The sequence below is a fragment of the Camponotus vicinus genome, unplaced genomic scaffold (genome assembly GCF_025532165.1).
Source record: "Camponotus vicinus isolate PSW18456_S1 unplaced genomic scaffold, iyCamVici1.0 SCAF_2, whole genome shotgun sequence".
NCBI classification, from domain to species: Eukaryota; Metazoa; Arthropoda; class Insecta; order Hymenoptera; family Formicidae; genus Camponotus; species Camponotus vicinus.
This window is the reverse complement of record NW_028141956.1, coordinates 14,367,155-14,385,932: the sequence shown is the minus strand read 5'-3', so window position 1 is coordinate 14,385,932 and position 18,778 is coordinate 14,367,155. Positions and strand designations below refer to the sequence as shown.

General features: G+C 29.4%; 1 protein-coding gene across 2 annotated transcripts in view; it reads left to right on the top strand.

Annotated features, from left to right (window-relative positions):
* LOC145966532 (uncharacterized) overlaps positions 1 to 18,778 on the top strand; it is a 58,664-nt gene that overhangs the window by 25,135 nt on the left and 14,751 nt on the right. For both annotated transcript variants that reach the window (XM_083090647.1, XM_083090648.1), the window contains exon 2: positions 17,010 to 17,212. In XM_083090647.1, the coding sequence (XP_082946773.1) occupies positions 17,010 to 17,212 (203 nt within the window). The remainder of the gene's footprint in view (positions 1 to 17,009; positions 17,213 to 18,778) is intronic.

Genomic DNA, 18,778 nt, shown 5'->3' with positions numbered 1-18,778 from the left:
CAAGTTTTTATAAGATACCATATATAAATCTTTTTCTCTTATTCTTATTTGTTATTTTAATAAACAGATCAAAGAAATAAAAATAAATGTGTGTACGCGAAAAAATGAGGAAAAAAATATAAAACGAAAATATTATAAATTATATAATATTATAAATAATAAAAATAAAAATAATAATAATATAAAATATAATACTATAAAATATAAATAATAAATTACTCACCTCAAAGTTGCTCCATCAACGCCTGATGCCTCCTAGGCTTGCTCCTCCTAGGCCTGCTCCTCTTAGATTTGCTCCTCTTGTTTAGGTCGTTAGAGTCATTAGGGTCGCCTTAATTCACACGCGCGACACTTTGGACGGCACTCCCGCACTTGAACGCGCGACACTTTGCACGATAGTCCCGAATTTCATGATTGAGAATATCCAAATATCTCATTTCATATCGTATTTCGAGTTAACGAATTAAAATAATAATGAATACGCAATTTTTTGCACAGCGCATTTATGAATTAATATGCAACGAATCGCGACAAATGTTTACTACTGATATTTAGGTTTCCCCTTCAGGATAAATCTTCCACGAGTATCAAGCGCTAATTCGAGACTCACCGCTATAAAATACTTTACTTAATTATATAATAAATTATAATAATATTAAATATATATTATATTGTAAAATTATAATAAATATATAATATAAATGCAAATGTTTCGTTCAATGCATCAGAAATTTATTAATCATTCGTTCGATTTTTAATTGCGATGCGAGATATATTCGAAATACGTATCGTTAAGGAAATTATTGTTTCTAAATTTGTCGCAATAAAATAATAATTTATAGTTTCCTTTATTGTCTATACTTAGAATCAGTAAATTACGTGAAATATTTATCTCCGTAAATGACTTGCAATAATAAACTGTCGCGTTGATATATCTACGAATCTTTAATCATGGAATTAATTGATCGTATAGTTGATAATCGTTAATTGTTTGTAGAGAGTAATTGCGTTTCGAGGAACAACATACGGAGCGGATCATGCTACGACTTACCGACCCGAGCTTCACAACGTAAATGCTACAGCACACGTACTCGTAACATAAACAAACTTCAAGGCCGCGTGCCAACGAACGTGTTATTGCCCGTGTTATTGTAAATATTATATCGAATATTTAACGCCTTATTATTTCATGCTGAATATTCTGTTTTTTATACATTTTATTTTATTATTAAGATATAAAGATACATCTCTCGATACATAGTTCATAGCTTTTCATTATTTAAATCATTCGATCTAGCGATACATGTGTTACTTCTCAAAATTCGGAAATGATAAGAATAATAAATTATATACCGGGAAAATATTTAAAATGATGTGAGAGACATTCAAATCAAAAGAGAGATATTGTTAAAAAAAATAACTGCTGTCCGTAAATATCATATAATAAATTAAAATTTTCATTACCTATCAGTTCGATTTATATTTCAAATAAATTACGCAATATATATATTGCGCAATAATTATCCAACAAATGTGTGTGTGTGTGTGTATATACAGGGTGTCCGATTCCTGAGTGACCAAACAAAAAGTAGTAGTAGATTGGGTCAAACTGAGAAGAAAAGTCCTCTACCATTTTGCAAAATTCGCAATAATTATTAAAAAATAAGCAAAAATGTCTCGGTACATGGTAAACCGCTTGTAGTGTGTGATTATTAAGTGATCAAACGAAAAGTGGTGATAGATTGGGTCAAACTGAAAAGAAAAGTTCTCTACCATATTGCAAAATTCGCAATAATTATTAAGTTATAGGCAAAAATGTCTCAGAGTATAAGAAGCGGTAGACAGATCGCTTCTCATGCGCTGAGATATTTTTGCCTATAACTTAATAATTATTGCGAATTTTGCAAAATGGTAGAAGACTTGTCTTCCAGTTTGACCCAATCTACCACCACTTTTCGTTTGATCACTCATTAATCGGACACTGCGAGCGATCTACCGCTTTTCATGCGCCGAAACATTTTTGCTTATTTCTTAATAATTATTGCGAATTTTGCAAAATAGTAGAGAACTTTTCTTCTCAATTTGATCCAATCTACTACTACTTTTCGTTTGGTCACTCAGGAATCGGACACCCTGTATATACAGGGTGTTGAAAAAAAAGGGTCACATATTTTGATAGCAGGTAGTATTGATCAAAACAAGAAGAAAAGGTCTAATTAACATGGGTCCTAAGACTAATATCTTCAAAGATACAAGCTATTTTGTTATTTGAGCTCTTTGTCATTTTCTTATTAGTCGTGTCATCTTTAGAATGTAATGAACAAGTGCGTGATTCTCTAAGACGTAGGGCTGAAAGATGCGTGAGAGTGAATGGCAATCACATAGAGCACCTCCTCTAATGCTGAGTCAGCATTAAAATTTTTTGTTTTTTGTAAAAAAAGAGTTTTTATTTTGTTATCATACATTCAGTTTCTTTACTTCAGTTTTTTTATGGAAGATAAATGATTACATTTCATATTAAAATAAAAATTGTTTCTTTATCTCTCTTTGTTTATTTTTTATTTTTTAAGGCACCTAGAAAAAAGATATCCCCATTGTACCCCACTCTCCCCTACTCCTTTGTTCATTACATTCTAAAGATGACACGACTAATAAGAAAATGACAAAGAGCTCAAATAACAAAATAGCTTGTATTTTTGAAGATATTAGTTTTAGGACCCATGTTAATTAGACTTTTTCTTCTTGTTTTGATCAATACTACCTGCTATCAAAATATGTGACCCTTTTTTTTCAACACCCTGTATATAATGCTATTGCTTTAATATATATTTATAAATAATAAAAACTTAAGTAATATTTACAATAACTAATCTCGTAGACTATTATAGGCAAAATTATAGGCAAATTGTTTGCAGAAATTTTGTACGAGCCAAACATTAAAAATACGTTATATGTGTATTTATATGCGTCTTATAAATATGCATGAAGCTATTTGAATTTCATCGATACGATTATAACTTTCGTTCATTGCGCTATTTATTATAAGATTAATTGGCTTTACGATAATTATCATTTTTTTCTGAATTAAGCGCAGTAAAATTAAATATTCAGACAAAGTCAAGTATTAAAAATGAAATTTAAAACAAGAAAAATTGTTAATTTATTTCGTGGACTAGACTTCTGAATCCCGAGAATAATTGCGTCAATTTTATTCGAGCTAATAATAATCGAGAGATTATATCAAGATTGCATAAGAAAAATACTATTAGATTTTTTATTACAACTCTAGAAATATTTTAATTGAAAGCATGTTTGGTATAAAAATTCAAGATAAGCTACTCGATAATGTCTCGACGATATGCCGTGAACATAATCGCACAGCCAATCGCTTTTTATGTATGCACTCACAATTAGCATAGCAACGTTACCACATCGCTTGATCTCAATTTCCTCTCCATTCGGTGGGAAAATTATTGCAGAATAATCAATGCAAAAAATGCAAAATATTTTACTAACTTTAATAAATTATTTCCAAAATTATTGATATTCGTAAACTAAAAAATAATTATTTGTTTAGATAAAATTATATAGAATTAATATATGATTTGCATATAATAATAATAGTAAATTTCCGAATTTATAGGTTACTCTAAACTTTAGGTTACTCTAAACTCTACTAAATCTCTCTCTCGACAGCAAAATTTTCATGAAATAATTTCATGTACAATAATTTTTTACTTTTTTCGAATACATAAAAAAAATTTGCAGGCATTTGATGAAGGCTATGATTGTGTACAGATGAGAATTATAATATATTACATATGTTATGTAATAATATACATATCTTTTTATGGAAAAATAACAAATCTATATAAATAAATACCATTTTATTTTGTTTTTGGATAATCTCAAATTATTTTATAAATAAAAATATTAATTACTATCTCTATTAGAAAATTATGCTAATATTATAACATAATAATAAATAACACATATGTATATATATATATATATATATATATATATATATATGTATGTGTATATATATATATATATATATATATAATACATTATATATTATATATTATATATATAATGATAGAATGGATTTCAATTTTAAACTATATACATCTTCAAATCATTTTCAGTCTGATAAGCTGTTTTGAAATTCATTTTCCGTATTTCCCTGTAACAATCTTCTGATTAAATTATTTAAACATAATACCGCGTATATGCCGCCAATTGGCGGGCATACAAGCATCTAGAAGCTAAAATAATTTCGCATAATGGTAAAAATGCAATACTGACACGTTCGTTAGCAGAATAAGTGACCCGTAGAACATGCAGCGTATCCTGCCGAACGAAAGACGAAACGCCTCTGTTTCGTGTATCCAATATGCAATTAGGTTGATAGAGGTGTAATTGAAGCAAGGGCCATATCAAACTTTGCCTACATTTATCCATGAACTATCTCGCATGTACATTGTTCTGCTCATTAGGCAACTAGATGATTTTTCAAAAATAGCTTTATTTCAGAGTTTTTAATTTTATTTACACTTTTCAGTAGGAAATATATGTGATTTAATTTTTAAATATATCTATTTAAAGAAATAAATAAAAATTATTATACCCAAGCCTTGGTAGTTAAATCTTAGATTAATACCTGGATCTACCATATATGTATCTCTTTATAATATAAATTTATTACACAAATATATTTCTTTAATATATATAAATTTGGATTTAAAATTCTTTCTTAACTAAAATATTAAATTAATCATTGCCAGAATATTTAATGCATCCATCATAGTAATTATAACTATTTCATTAGCAATATTAATTTATAAAAGGAAAAAATTTTTGTGCCAATTTGCATGCTATTTTGAAATACTATCGATAATCTAAAAGAAAAAATTCAACGTGTTTTAATAAGTAAAAATATAAATTTAAAACGCCGTTAAAATTTTTTTTCATCAAATTAGATGACACTAAATTATACTTTATGCATCATGTTAATCTCTAAATTCTATTTTTTTTCTTTAGATAAAATAGATATTATATATATATATATATATATATATATATATATATATATATAATAGATATATATAATTTAATAATAATATAATTGTTTATATGATATTAATAGAGCATATTGATCGCGAGTGTTGGTAAGAATCTGTATACGCAATTCTCATGTGAATACCTGCAGAAATTGCTTCACGGATTGCCAGACCTCCCATGCACGAGCAAATTAAGCGCGCACTGTGAACATGTCCTCTCTGCAGTGACGATTGGCGCGTAGTACAGCGTTAGGGTTTCAAACAAGTTTACGGTTTAAGGTCACAATGGAAGTGTGGTTCAACAATCATGAAGGTGGGAAGAGTCGGGGGATACATGAGAATATGAGTTCATTGTTGACTACGTAGGCTATATATGTGTATGTATAGAGACATATAAAGGGATTACACCTTATCCCTTCCAACACCATTGTTAGTATAATGTACGCCTATTATTGCATTCGCTTCCTCATAACATCGTGTGCACAAGAACGAAGAATACGTATCATTCTTTTTATTGCATTCCTTTTGCCTAGTCTACGCCTGGTGCGATACGAGCCCACGCGAGGCTGTCCGATATGATGCCAAGTACATCCTCTCGATGTCGTCCTCATCTCGATTTCAACGCACCCTATTCGCTCGTTGGTTCGAATACACATCCCGCGAATAGAAAGAGGTCGCATTTTTCATCTCATCATTATTATTCAAGTTACTTGGCGTACAACATAATCAAACTTTGCTTGCAGTCCGGATTCGATATCGCGCAATGCTCGTAACTCTAACAGACATTCAATCGAAAATATACCGAGTAACAGTGAAATAAGAGCAGATGGTTACAGAAGTCGCGGAGGTTTTGAGAAATTGTGATCTTGTAACGCGCGTCGCGACCCGACTATTATTCATCTTGACGAGTAATTCTTATCTCAATAGCATGAAGAAGCGCGACACGCTCTTTACCGAGAAACATGCCGGGCGTTGTCATTCTCTCTATAATATTCTCGTTATCCTTACAAAACTTTATAATTGGCTGCATAAAGTATGTTATGAGAAAATGTATTGTGTTGAATAACATTTGACGTTTTATTAAATGACTATCTTCCTAAACGTCATTACATTACGATGAAAGATGTAATATATACATCAGAGATTTTACAAAGAAAATTCAATTTTTTTTACAAAAAGTCTAGTTTTTTCTAAAATAACGGCCTATAAAAATTTAGGACTTTATAAAAAAGTTAATTATATAAAAAGTCTATAACATATATTAGACATCAATTTAATTATCATAATCAATTTGAGCCAGATGATTATACTAAATATAATAAGCATGACAAATATTCTCTGTAAATGTATAATTAGAGCCAGATGACTATCATATTTAACATAATCATTTAGTTCTAATTATACGTCTATTTTTATTTTTGTATAATATATTTCTATTTTGGATTTTTATTATTTTCTTAATTAAATTAAACTTACTGTAATGCAAAAAAACTTAAGAGTTTAATGTTTAATATATATGTAAAGGTTATAAAAAATTGTTTCGATGATAAGATCTTCTCCCTTCCACAGAGATTCGTATATCAAAACCTGTCAAAAATATAATATAAATCTAATAATAATAATTATATATTATAGCATATATAATATAAATTTTATATATAAATATTATATATATACACACACATTTCTTGAAGGAAGTAAAATACACATTATATGTTTTGTGTACGCAGTCCGCTTAATTATTTTTGCAACTTAGATTATACACGTGGCTTATCTAGCGGACGACTTAGCCTCTTCTATTAAATAGCGGAACGATATGTCTAGATAGTAGTCTCGCCACCAGTTTCAAGATCGTGCAGCTTCGAGAATCCGCGATATCAGTTCTATGTGACTAGAATGAAGTTTGTTCAGGGTTTGTGTGCAGCAACGCCCGCGGCCAGTCGTGTTACGAGAAGCTTCCAAGACGGTTCGCGATACATCAGATGCCATAGCGGTATATATCGACGAATTCACCACGCTCGGAGGGTTCGAAATCGACAAATTTCGCCCGCGCCTGCCACCCCGTTTTACCATCACCGTCGCTCTGAGATTCACTTCCACGTGAGAGAGAAGCTCGAGCGGTACCTCTCGAAGAGCGAGTAAATCACAGCCGTACACAAACATGCCGCACATACTTCCAAAGTTAAGCTTACCGAACGGGGTTTCGACCGAGCCAGGGCGAAGGATGATGCCGACGGGTGGAAGCGTCGATGCGCGAACGAGAAGACAACGTGAAATTGGAAAATCCATTATGTGTGTGTGTGTGTATGTATATGTAACACGCTTCTCCAGTTCATTCGCACATATAAATACCCACACATATATATATCCGCACATATCACATCTCTACATTCCAAGTTATATATTATACGCATGGATTCGTCATATAAATAAATATAAACGTGAAGACATAAATATATACATAATTTGTAATATGTACATTATTCATACACATACACATATATACAATTCTGTTACTTATCTACATAAGTATATATTTCCAATTTTCGTTTCAGAAACGAACATTTTAATGACAAGATAGAATCGGGGTAAATGTAAAAATAAGCTATGATCCCTGAATTGTATATCATTACCCTAAAAACGTTTATAAAATTTTGCAATTTAACAATCAGAAATAAATATCCTTCGTATTCTTATTTTTAAGTTTAATTTAGTTATTAATATGTCCGAAGATAGTTTAGTGGAAGGTCATTCGTCTTCATCGCGAGTATTATTTCAAGACACTATTTCGACGGCCAAGTATATCAAGATGATAGAAAGTTTCAAACCGAAAGCCATTAAGAAGTTAGCGAATCTTGATAAGGAATGTTTATATCCATAGTCGGTTCACTGCTTTTCCTCCCGTTATGTAAATTACTTTTAACTGATTTTTCGATAAACTCAAAAAGATGGTTGCTATACATTAATTTTGAATTTTTAGCGTCAAAAAATTGATTTGCTTCAACCACAGTTCTCGATAGAAAGTTATTTTTCTCATAACGCTGTATTAAAATCTGCGCTATTTTTCTAGGATATATATATAAGGGAAAAGATAAATACAATATATAACGTGGCTATATCGGTGGCTTCTCATGTGCAAACGTAAATAAACGACGCTTCGGCGACTTTACACCTTTTCTCCCGTCGGAAAGTTTTGGCGAAGAAGAAAAGGGCCGAGACGATGGCTTTGGAAGGATATCGCTCCGGTTTTCCCGTTTATTTCCTTGGGACAAATTCAACGGCGCGCGGGCGAGATATGCGGGTGGCCGTACGCAAAGCAACGCATATCCGCTTTTCCGCACCGCCGATTTATTCGTGTGGCTCAACGGCAAAGCCACTTCGATCCACCCGACGGTAAAGACCTTGCTCGCCCATTCTCGTATTTGTAGGCATCCTCACGTCGTTCTGTACTCTGCGGACTTCCTATTCCCGTGCGACAACGCGTTACACAACCGAAAGCAGACGAATACGGAAAATTCATATTTGCATGTACGTGCCACAGCGAAAAAGAGGAGCTATTTATTTGCAACTTACATATGCAGGGATATCCTCGAAATCTTAACAATACTTCTTTAAAGTTTACACGAATTGTTATTTTTAGAAGGATGGCCGTACGAAGAGAGCAAAAAAGATAAATTGTTTCGCATAAATTGGTTGTTAAAGTATTTTCAAATTGAGGAAAATTATAAATTATTATCGTATATCATAATCAATGATTATTATGAAATAAACATTGAATTTAATAATTCTCTGCTTTATATATGTGATGATTGCAACTATCAATTTTTCAAATAGTTTGTATAATATTAAATATTAAACTAAAAAATTAATAATATTCTATAATAAGAAAAATGCAAAATAATAAACTTATAATATCGAAATATGTTTTATTTACGAATTTATTTATTTTGTAATAGGCACGCAAGCAATATATAAATATCGATATAATAAATTGATTCGTAATTAAGAGAATAGCATATTACGTAGTACCGTGAGAAATCGCACTTTATGCGAAAATAAGAGCAGATTCACTCGTACAATGAAAGATGGAGATAGATAGTTCGCTCATTATTGCCTAGAATTACTGAAACTCATTTTCCTCCAACAAGACAATGGTGTGATACGAAAACGCAAGAGGTTCCGATCTACAATGTAACAGTATGTGTAAGCGATTAAATTACAAATTCCAAGTAATCACTTTTATCATTAGAAGCATCCACACACATAGCAGGAAGTTGATTGCTACCGGCAATGTACAAGGCAAATTTCAATTGTACATTGAATAACGGGATTGTAGCGTCGTGGAAGTAAAAAATATAATACGAAAAAACTATCGTTAAATTATGCGTTCTCATAATCAACCAAATCAACCAAAAAGAATATTTTCTTTACAATGCGTTTTAATGGAAGATGTATATTCATATTCGGTTTTTAAATTTTTATATTTAAATCTCAGCACACTTGAAGGCTCAAAGCGCTAATCGAACTGACTCGAACTTTGTAGAATATTTAATTACTACAGAATACCCCTTCAAATTATGTGATCAATCAAAGATGTTTCAAAAGATTTTTATTCCTGGTTTCTATTTAAATATTTCGCTGGTAACCCGAAAATGTGATCGTATAGTCTATTATATTAGCTTTAACTTATAAATCATGCTATATATTAATGGTAGCAAAATTTTACAAACACAGTACTGTATTATTGATCGCAAAGTACAAATATTTTTGCATTACTTTCATATTGCAAATCAATTATTCATGTATAATCAAGTATATTAATTTAAACATTTTAACGCGCTGAATAAAACGTTCTTGACTCAGTATTACATTTTTAATTCCTCTACAGCAATTAAATTAATGCAACAATTACACCCAACATTTGCATACTATTAATCAGAAGAAATCGTCTTATCAGGCATTAAAACATTACTTAATTTTGTTTCAATAATATTAATCTTTTCCCTAACTTTCATACTATAATTAATTATTAATATTTTATTTATTTTAATAGGGATTGGTTCCAAAGTAACAAATCGCTTCGTTTATGTTTTCAGTTATTGTTAACTATAAATTAATTGTATCATAATTCAAAATCTCATAAATTTAACAGAATAGAGAGAATAAAAATTTGTCTAAAAAAATATAAATTCTGTGACATTTTTAATCTCTCTTCTATATATTAATCTTATTCTTAAAATAACTATATCGTTTAAATAAACTTAATTTCTTTTGAAAGAGGCGTTGTAAAGAGGAATTGAAGTAAACAAATTGGAAAAAACAAGAGCGCGGAAAATTCTTGCATGCCTTTAAGCGGCAGCATATTATAAACCCATTCTTGTTCAAACAAAAAAAATTGTATGTAATTTTACTTGCAGTATATAGCAAAATAAATTAGATTTTTCCTCATATTATAATTCATGTCCAATAGATTACATTCTTGTAATTATTTCGTTTTTATTTTATAAATTAAAAATACATACACATAAACTAATTTAAAAATGCTCTATTATAAATAAACTCTCTCTCTCTCTTTCTCTTTCTCTATGACAGTTAATTAAATTTTGAAAAGAATAATTAATAAAATTTTGGAAAAAAATAATTTTTTGAAAAAATGTATTCTCAAAAAACTATAAAGAGTTATAATATCAAGATGACGAAGGTGTTAAATTATACTTCTTTTTTTATGAAAGAATTTAAAATCAATATTTTTGCTAATAAAAACATAGCAAGTTAATTGAGCTTTTTATGTAGTCTAAAGGCAACTGATTAAAAATATATTAAAAATAAACACTTTTTAAAAATTTATTTTTTCAGAAATACCGTTATTTTTTCGAGTAAACAACGAAATTATTTAATTGCTTAACATACAAACACATAGATACATAAATCTGAAAAATAAAATAGCTTTACTTTAAAGAATTGTTAAAAATAATTTCAAAACTATAATAAGAAATTATTTTTGAAATTTATAAAAATAAGATACGTGATACATATGATTTTATCCTAAGCATTATAATTTAATTATTTGACTATTTTCGAAGATAACAATCAAAGTAAAAATTCAATATAACAATTTTTGCAAACATAAATAAGAACCTACTTAATGTATTAGATATATTACACAATTCCTATTAATATTTGAATTACATAATTTTATTACACAATTTTATTTATTTTACAATTTTTTTTCTCCATAGATTTTTTTTATTAATTTGAAAAAGAAGAAATATTTGAATAGAATTCCATGTGACTTTATATGTTTATATTAAATTAAATTTAAATAAAAATTTTAAGTTTAAGATATTTAAATTTACATATAAGTCTTGTTCTCTTTCTTAGAAATAAAATTTATTTAATATATAATTAGAAAAGAATATAAGCTCAAATTTCCAAAACCATGATAAGGTATATTTATAAAAATGAAAATAAACATTAGAAAACGAAATACTCATCACAAGTGATGTAACTATCTTCAATATAAGCATATCAATCTAAGAAATCAAAACGAGCAAAGGTCCTTTAAATCAACAAGACAATGTTCGTACATCATATACAGAGAAATGTCTAGAGATGATGCATTATTAATTATAAAGTTTCTACGAGTGTCGTAAAATAATACAAAAGAGTATTTCAATAGTTCTCTTTTTGCTACTTTATTTGCTTCTTTATGATCATGATCGATCGTTGTGTTAGTTTAAAAAGTTCGAAGACATCTCCAGTTCTTGCGATATTAAATAAATCGAATTAGTGATTTCCATCAAAAATTAAAGTCGTATTAGCGCGATGTTCTATACAACTGATACTTATGTCGAAACGTTTCTATTTTTTTGAAAAAGATTGCCTTATATATCGTCCGCCGATTGATAACGGATTGTATATAACAGAATTGTGATGAGCCAGCAATTCATGTGGCTTTGAAGATGAATATGTAACGTTTTACATAATGAAATTTTATATTGTCTTAAAAGAGCAAAGTTTATCTGAGAAAAGAGTGTTTAGATGTGTAATATCTTGAGATATAATCATAATTTTTTACATATTCTTATTATATAATCTAGTATAATTGACTAACCTGTTATTAGTCTCGTAGATTGATATCTTGATACAAGATAAAATATCTGCATTAAATATTAACAGATTCATTAGTACGATTCTAGATTCATTGTGTATTCTACGGTTTCGTGAGTAATGAAAGAAATTTTTCGCCGTGAGATTGAGCTCATATAAATTCTGGAATATGGCGCCAGCTTGTTAAGTAAGTTCTAAAAAAAAGATGGAAAAAGAGGTGTCTGTGCAGTTTTCATTCATCTAATACGCGAATCGATCGGCGAGAACTCGTAGAGAGTAAAAGGTTTTTGCAACGTGTATTTTCAATATCTCTTTTTCCTTCCCCTGCTTTCATGAAACAATAAAAGCTTCTATAGCTGACGTTCTTTTGCGAGGATGGGTTTTTCATTTAGTTGAGTTTCGAAGGAAGAAAGGGATCTCATTTCAGAGCACGGACTCTTTACGCCTTTGGCTGTTCCGGCCTTATGTCTGTAAGATATCTGGCTGTGGATATGCATAATGCGCAAAAGGCTTCTCGAATCTCACACTTCAACGTATAATTAATTACGCCACAATTAAAAGTTTATAATTATGTCATGAATTCAAATCCTGTATATTATATATGTATATATATTTTGAAATAAACGCGATCGCGCAAATCATAATATAATTACGTTTTTATTTTTAACGATAATTCGCGCGAGTGATAATATTTAACTACTTATAATGTATAAGCTGTACACATTCTTGTGTTAATATTATCATATACCTACATATTTTAACTATCAGAATATATATAAAAAAATAATATCCTATTAAATTTAAAAATGGTTTTGATATTTTATATATATGATACTTTTTTTATTATAATAAGTACTAATAATTATGAATTATTTTAAATTCCTTTACTAAATGGAATAAACATGTTGGTTTCGAAATCGATTGTTTTAATATAATTTTGAAATACGCGAACATATATATGAGTACTAATTGCTGTATTATGATTTTTCCAACGTCGCAAAAACCGACTAACGTCATCGATTTTGAAATCAATTGCTTGAAACAATTTTAGTAAATTTTTGAACCAAATGCCGTTTCGCATAAATGCTATTACTACGCTTAATACTACGATATGTGATAAACGTATATTCCGCTCTGTCTATTAATTATAACAGCTCTTATTAGCTGATTAATTCAATGTTCAATCTGTTACTTACTTCACGTTCGATTATAGAATATTCGATACATGTGATTCGCTATGCTTCGCTGTTTGTATTTCTGCCTGTTGTCACGACAATTGATAAATTTATAAAGGAAGATTAAAAAAACAAATTGCAAAGGATGCTTTCGAATCTGCTTGAATATGCACTCGTGGGCTTTATTATTCTCGCGATAATTTAAGACTAGCCTGATATATTCGTAGAGCGAGTTTATGCGATGCCATTGTCTCGGCGCTGCCGTTATTTATGGGAAGGTTTCGTCTTCCAAAAACGGAAGGCCCGCAGCACGGTAAGCCGCGATGCGAATAACAATCGCGCTCTCCTAGCGAGGAGCGGTAATTAAGGATTAGCGAGGTGATTAGTGAATGCCTGGTATTTAAATCTCGATGCAGCGATCTGTGAGCGCGCCGTTGCATCCGCGCGCATTGAGACCAAACAACTGATTATACATAGCCCAACGGTGAAACTTGGAGGAGCAGACGTTCCAATTACCGCTTCTAATTACGCATCGCTCTTCTAATACGTCGGCCAAGTTCAAAACTGTGAGGTGATTAGTGATAAAGAGGCGCGCGTCTCTGTAAGTGAAAAACTTTCGCTTTGCTGAGGCGGAGATGTTCTGTCAGAGGGAATGGGAACATGCCTACTAATGATGCCAATTATATTACGGTTATTAAAAGCAATTGCACGCGAGAAGGAGCGACACAGAAAATTGCTTTCGCTATTTTTCGCCATCGTAATGACGATATTAATTTTTTTTCCATATGTCACATCAATCTCATGCTTATTAGAGCAATCAATACACGTGCATTTACGTGCCGTTACATTTGACATCAAGGAAGTTATTCAGATACTGTTATTAAAATGTATTTTACGATCGAAGCGCGTCACATCTCTTCCCTCCCTTCTGCCTCCCCCTCACCACCCAATTTCCTGATTAATTACTTTTCGTATTAATTATCGTTTAATTACTTTATCAGCACAATGAGTACCGGCAGATCAAGTCATAAATAATTAATTAGAAGAGGATCCACCAAAAAACTGTTAATTAATGACTAAACTTTCGCGTTAGTCCGCTATTGCGAGTCCACGGCACGCTCGCTGGTAGCTGATCTCGCAAACTTGTGCGCTGTGTGAAATATATAATCTTCTCGGGTTAGATTTTTCTTCGTTTAAGCCGGAACAATAACGAAGATCTTTCGCAATGTCGCCGATAAGAGTTGAAAATTTGCTGTAATGACGTAACATACTTTTGCAAGCATTTCTGTATAACGTTTTTTCAGTCATAACATTGACATCTCCCTAACATATTTGATATTTTATACCACTAAATATCAAATATGTTAGGGAGATGTCAATGTATATGACTGAAAAAATATTCATACTTATGTATATTCTCGACTGAAATAATTTTTTTAAGTTATATAAATAAATTATTTGTTAATCTTGCAAATCTTTATTTTAAAGTAAGTATTTTAAATAAGCACTTTTTACTTTTGAAGCAAGTATTTTAATCTTTCAATTAAAGATTTTGATCTTTCAATTAAAGATTTTGATCTTTCAATTAAAAATTTTGAGTCTTTGATAAAAAAATTTTGTTATAATAACGACTTATTTGAGACTCAATGATCTTTCAAACTTTCGATGAATAATGCATGACAGGAGAATGCATAAAGTACACTGAAATAGTAATAAGTTTCAAACTCGATCTAAGCAAGTACGCAATGAATGCTCAAAAAGTCGACAGCCGTGATGTTATTTTTCGCGATCTTTACCAGCGTTTTCTGGCAAAATGCCTTTTCGCCAGTTTGCCAGTTGTAATCCTCAGAGTGAACAACGTTGACAGTGGCAGGATTACACGGAAAGTTTAAGCACTTGTTCGTTTAAGTTATTATAAGATAAGCATCGCGTAACTTACTTTTTTTAGAAATAAAATAGAAGTAGCCTTTAGTGCGCCTAACTTTACTTTTGGAGTATGTAGTTGATTTCGTATAATTGTTTGAAACTATTATTATCTTATTTAATTCGCAATTTTTAAAACAAAATACAACTTTTCAACATAACTATAAATTTATGTAATGAATATAATCTGTTAATATATTTCGAGCATATAATTCAGAAAATAATCAATAGACGAGCTATAAATAACGATAACTATTGTCTCATTATGTCATCATGCAAAATAAGTAAATTGTTAATTAACTAGCAATATATTTCTCTTCTTATTACTAATTAATAATTGTGATAAAAAAAAGACATTCCGTCTCAGACCATATATTTTTTAGTAACAGATTTTTATATTATCATTAAATAATTGAAGCTACATAAAAATCAAAGATATGAAGAGGATTAAAATTCCTCTACAGTATTTATTCTGAACACACAACACATATTTATAATTAATTTTTTGATTAATTAGTGAAAAAAATAACCATACCACCGAGATATGATAGAATATTGTTGTCTGAGTTGGATTGACTTTTCTTCTCTGGATTACCGGCATTTTTCGAGCGATTCACGACAAAGAACGTGCATTTGATGATAAATGTCACTGACTTTAATTGAAATTCTAAAGAAGAGTTAAGCATTCAATGTAGTATAAAGTATATATAATCGTTACATGAAAAATTATGACCTACAAAAGTGTGACAGGTATTCCATTTGCATTTAAACAAGATCTAAGTGATAAGTGTATGTGCGTGTGTGTGTGTGTGTAATTAATTTTAATGACAGATATTTTGACTAATTTACATTTGAGATTTTTCTTCATAAATACATTAAAATATTAACAGTGTTCAAATCTTATACAATTAAATTAAATTCGTTTCTCTTCTCAAATCTTATACAATTAAATTAAATTCATTTTTTGCGAATATAAAGATTTAAGAAAGAAAGAGAAAGAAAAAAAGAGAGAAAGAAAGAAAGGGGTGTTTAAATAAGTAACAAAAATTATTGTCCTTTATTTATTTTAATTTTAATTTTATAGATTTTTCTGTTTAAAAAATATTCCAAATATTTATTTTTCTATTTATACAATATTTAAGATATTTCTTGATTAATTAGTGAAAAAAATAATTATACCACCGAATATAAAGATATTTAATACTAAAAATTAAGCAATTGAGAAATGCAAGTTCGTCGAAATACCTGTTAATAAAAAATTTGTTCACGTTCATGCATATACCCCATACATATATGCCTGGAAATATGTTATATGTTTTCATAAAATTACTGAAACTTTTACGCATAGGTTAAAATGTATACGATAATATCAAACAAATTTATATTTGATGATTTTTTTACTTTTTTATATAGTTTTTATACAACATACTCTGCGTACAACTATATTAACAGTCATCTTATTAAACATCAATAAAATAAAATAGTTGCAGAATGTATTATAATATATACGTAAGAGAATTTTTAGATAATAGGAAAATAACAGATATAAGGAAAATTACAGAGAGAGAGAGAGAGAGAGAGAGAGAGAGAGAGAGAGAGAGAGAGAGAGAGAGAGAGAGAGAGAGAGAGAGAAATAGTTATTTTAAAATAGTTACTCAATATATATCCGTACAATTTTTAATAAGTATTCAAATAATTAATTGAAACAATCGCAATCTCTGTTTCCTATTATTTCTAGGCGTTCGTGGACTACGCAATATATCGATCGACATTCCATTGGCAGTGGCAGCTGGTACAACAGTCAACATGTCCTGCAGATACGATCTACAATCGGACACTCTTTACACTGTCAAATGGTATAAAGGCTCAGAATTTTTTCGTTATGTTCCCAAGGAGATGCCACCGATTGCAGTATTTGGAGAACTCGGAGCAAAAGTTATAGTAAGTAATTATTGTTAAATAATTACGTAAGTAATTAATATTAAATAAAAGATTTCAATAGACAGATTATATAGATATAGATTTATAAAATTTTATATTATATCATTTTATCTAGGAAATAGGTAAATCTTTTTCAAATAAATACTTATTGATATTTAATCAATAATATGTCGATCAATCCAAATTTCACACTTTTCAAAAATTTCGTAATTATAAAGTTTTTATAAATCATTTTACAGAACTATAACAATTATATATGCTATAAATATATTTTTTAATCAATTTAAAAATTAATAGTTTTTGTCTGCATGCAATATATATTCAATTTTTTTCTTTCTATGTTCATTCATAATAAAATTGATAAAATAGGATCATTTCTGTAAATCGCTTGTTTGACTATTTTCTAATTAGAATCATGTTCTTAAATTTACTAGTTTGGCACATGCAATCGGATTATTTTAACTGCAAACTTCATTATAATACGTCGTATCTATTAAAAGTTGGCTCTTATTTGTTAGCGAATTAAGTTTCTGACATGTCAATTTTAAAATCGTGCAAAAGATAATCTAAAACTCATATTTAAATTCAAACTAGTTTCAAAATTTGCTAACAATTTATTTTCCCTTACATATATCTTTGTGCAAGCTGTCTTATTAATTTATTTTTATTTATTTTATATTTTTATTATGTTTTATCATGTTAGAATTAATATTTATTATAATATTTTCTTAAATGGAACAGAATAAAAAGTATTTTATTTGTGGAAAAAAAATTTATTTCTAATTATTTATAATTTAAAAAAAATATTGATATCTTTACATTTTTATTCTAGAAAAATAAATCCCAAATTAATAAAAAAAATGCACTTTTAAATTTCACGTTCTAATATCAGAGACATTTTATGTAACATATAATTATAACATTTATAACTTTATTCTTATCATTGCGTCACGTTTTTAACTTAAAAATATTGTTTCAACATATTTTAAACGGTAAAACAACAATTCCCCTTTGCCCTCAATATCGGTGAAACGAAATGGCATTCACGTCATAACATGCGCAAAACGTATGGCAGATTGCGTTCTATATATATGCAGACGAATATTTGCAGCGCATATCTGGCATGCATGAAAAAGAAATAGTCATTGCTTGGCGGAAATTTGAAAGTCTATATAAAAATATATAAATCCACAATTAAAAAAGGAATGTATATTGTATATATATGTTCAATTATCGAAATTTTATATCTCGTTAGATGTTCTCTGCCCAATCGCGTAGAAAAACACAAGCCGATATTTTTATTTAATAGAGCATTATAAATTTATCTATAATTAATTGTTTAAACATTATATTGTGCTTAAAAATCTTTTAAGATACAGCAAATAATATTTTTATATAATAAAATAAATATGAATGAGTATTTAGTGCATAGTGATATTGGCAAATCGCAGAGCCATTCGTTTTTCCTTCCTAACATGTTTTAATGTTTCACTGTTCAATATTTGAAATCCGTTAGCGCGATGATTTATTCCGGAAGAAAACGCACTACATCCTTTTTCCATATAG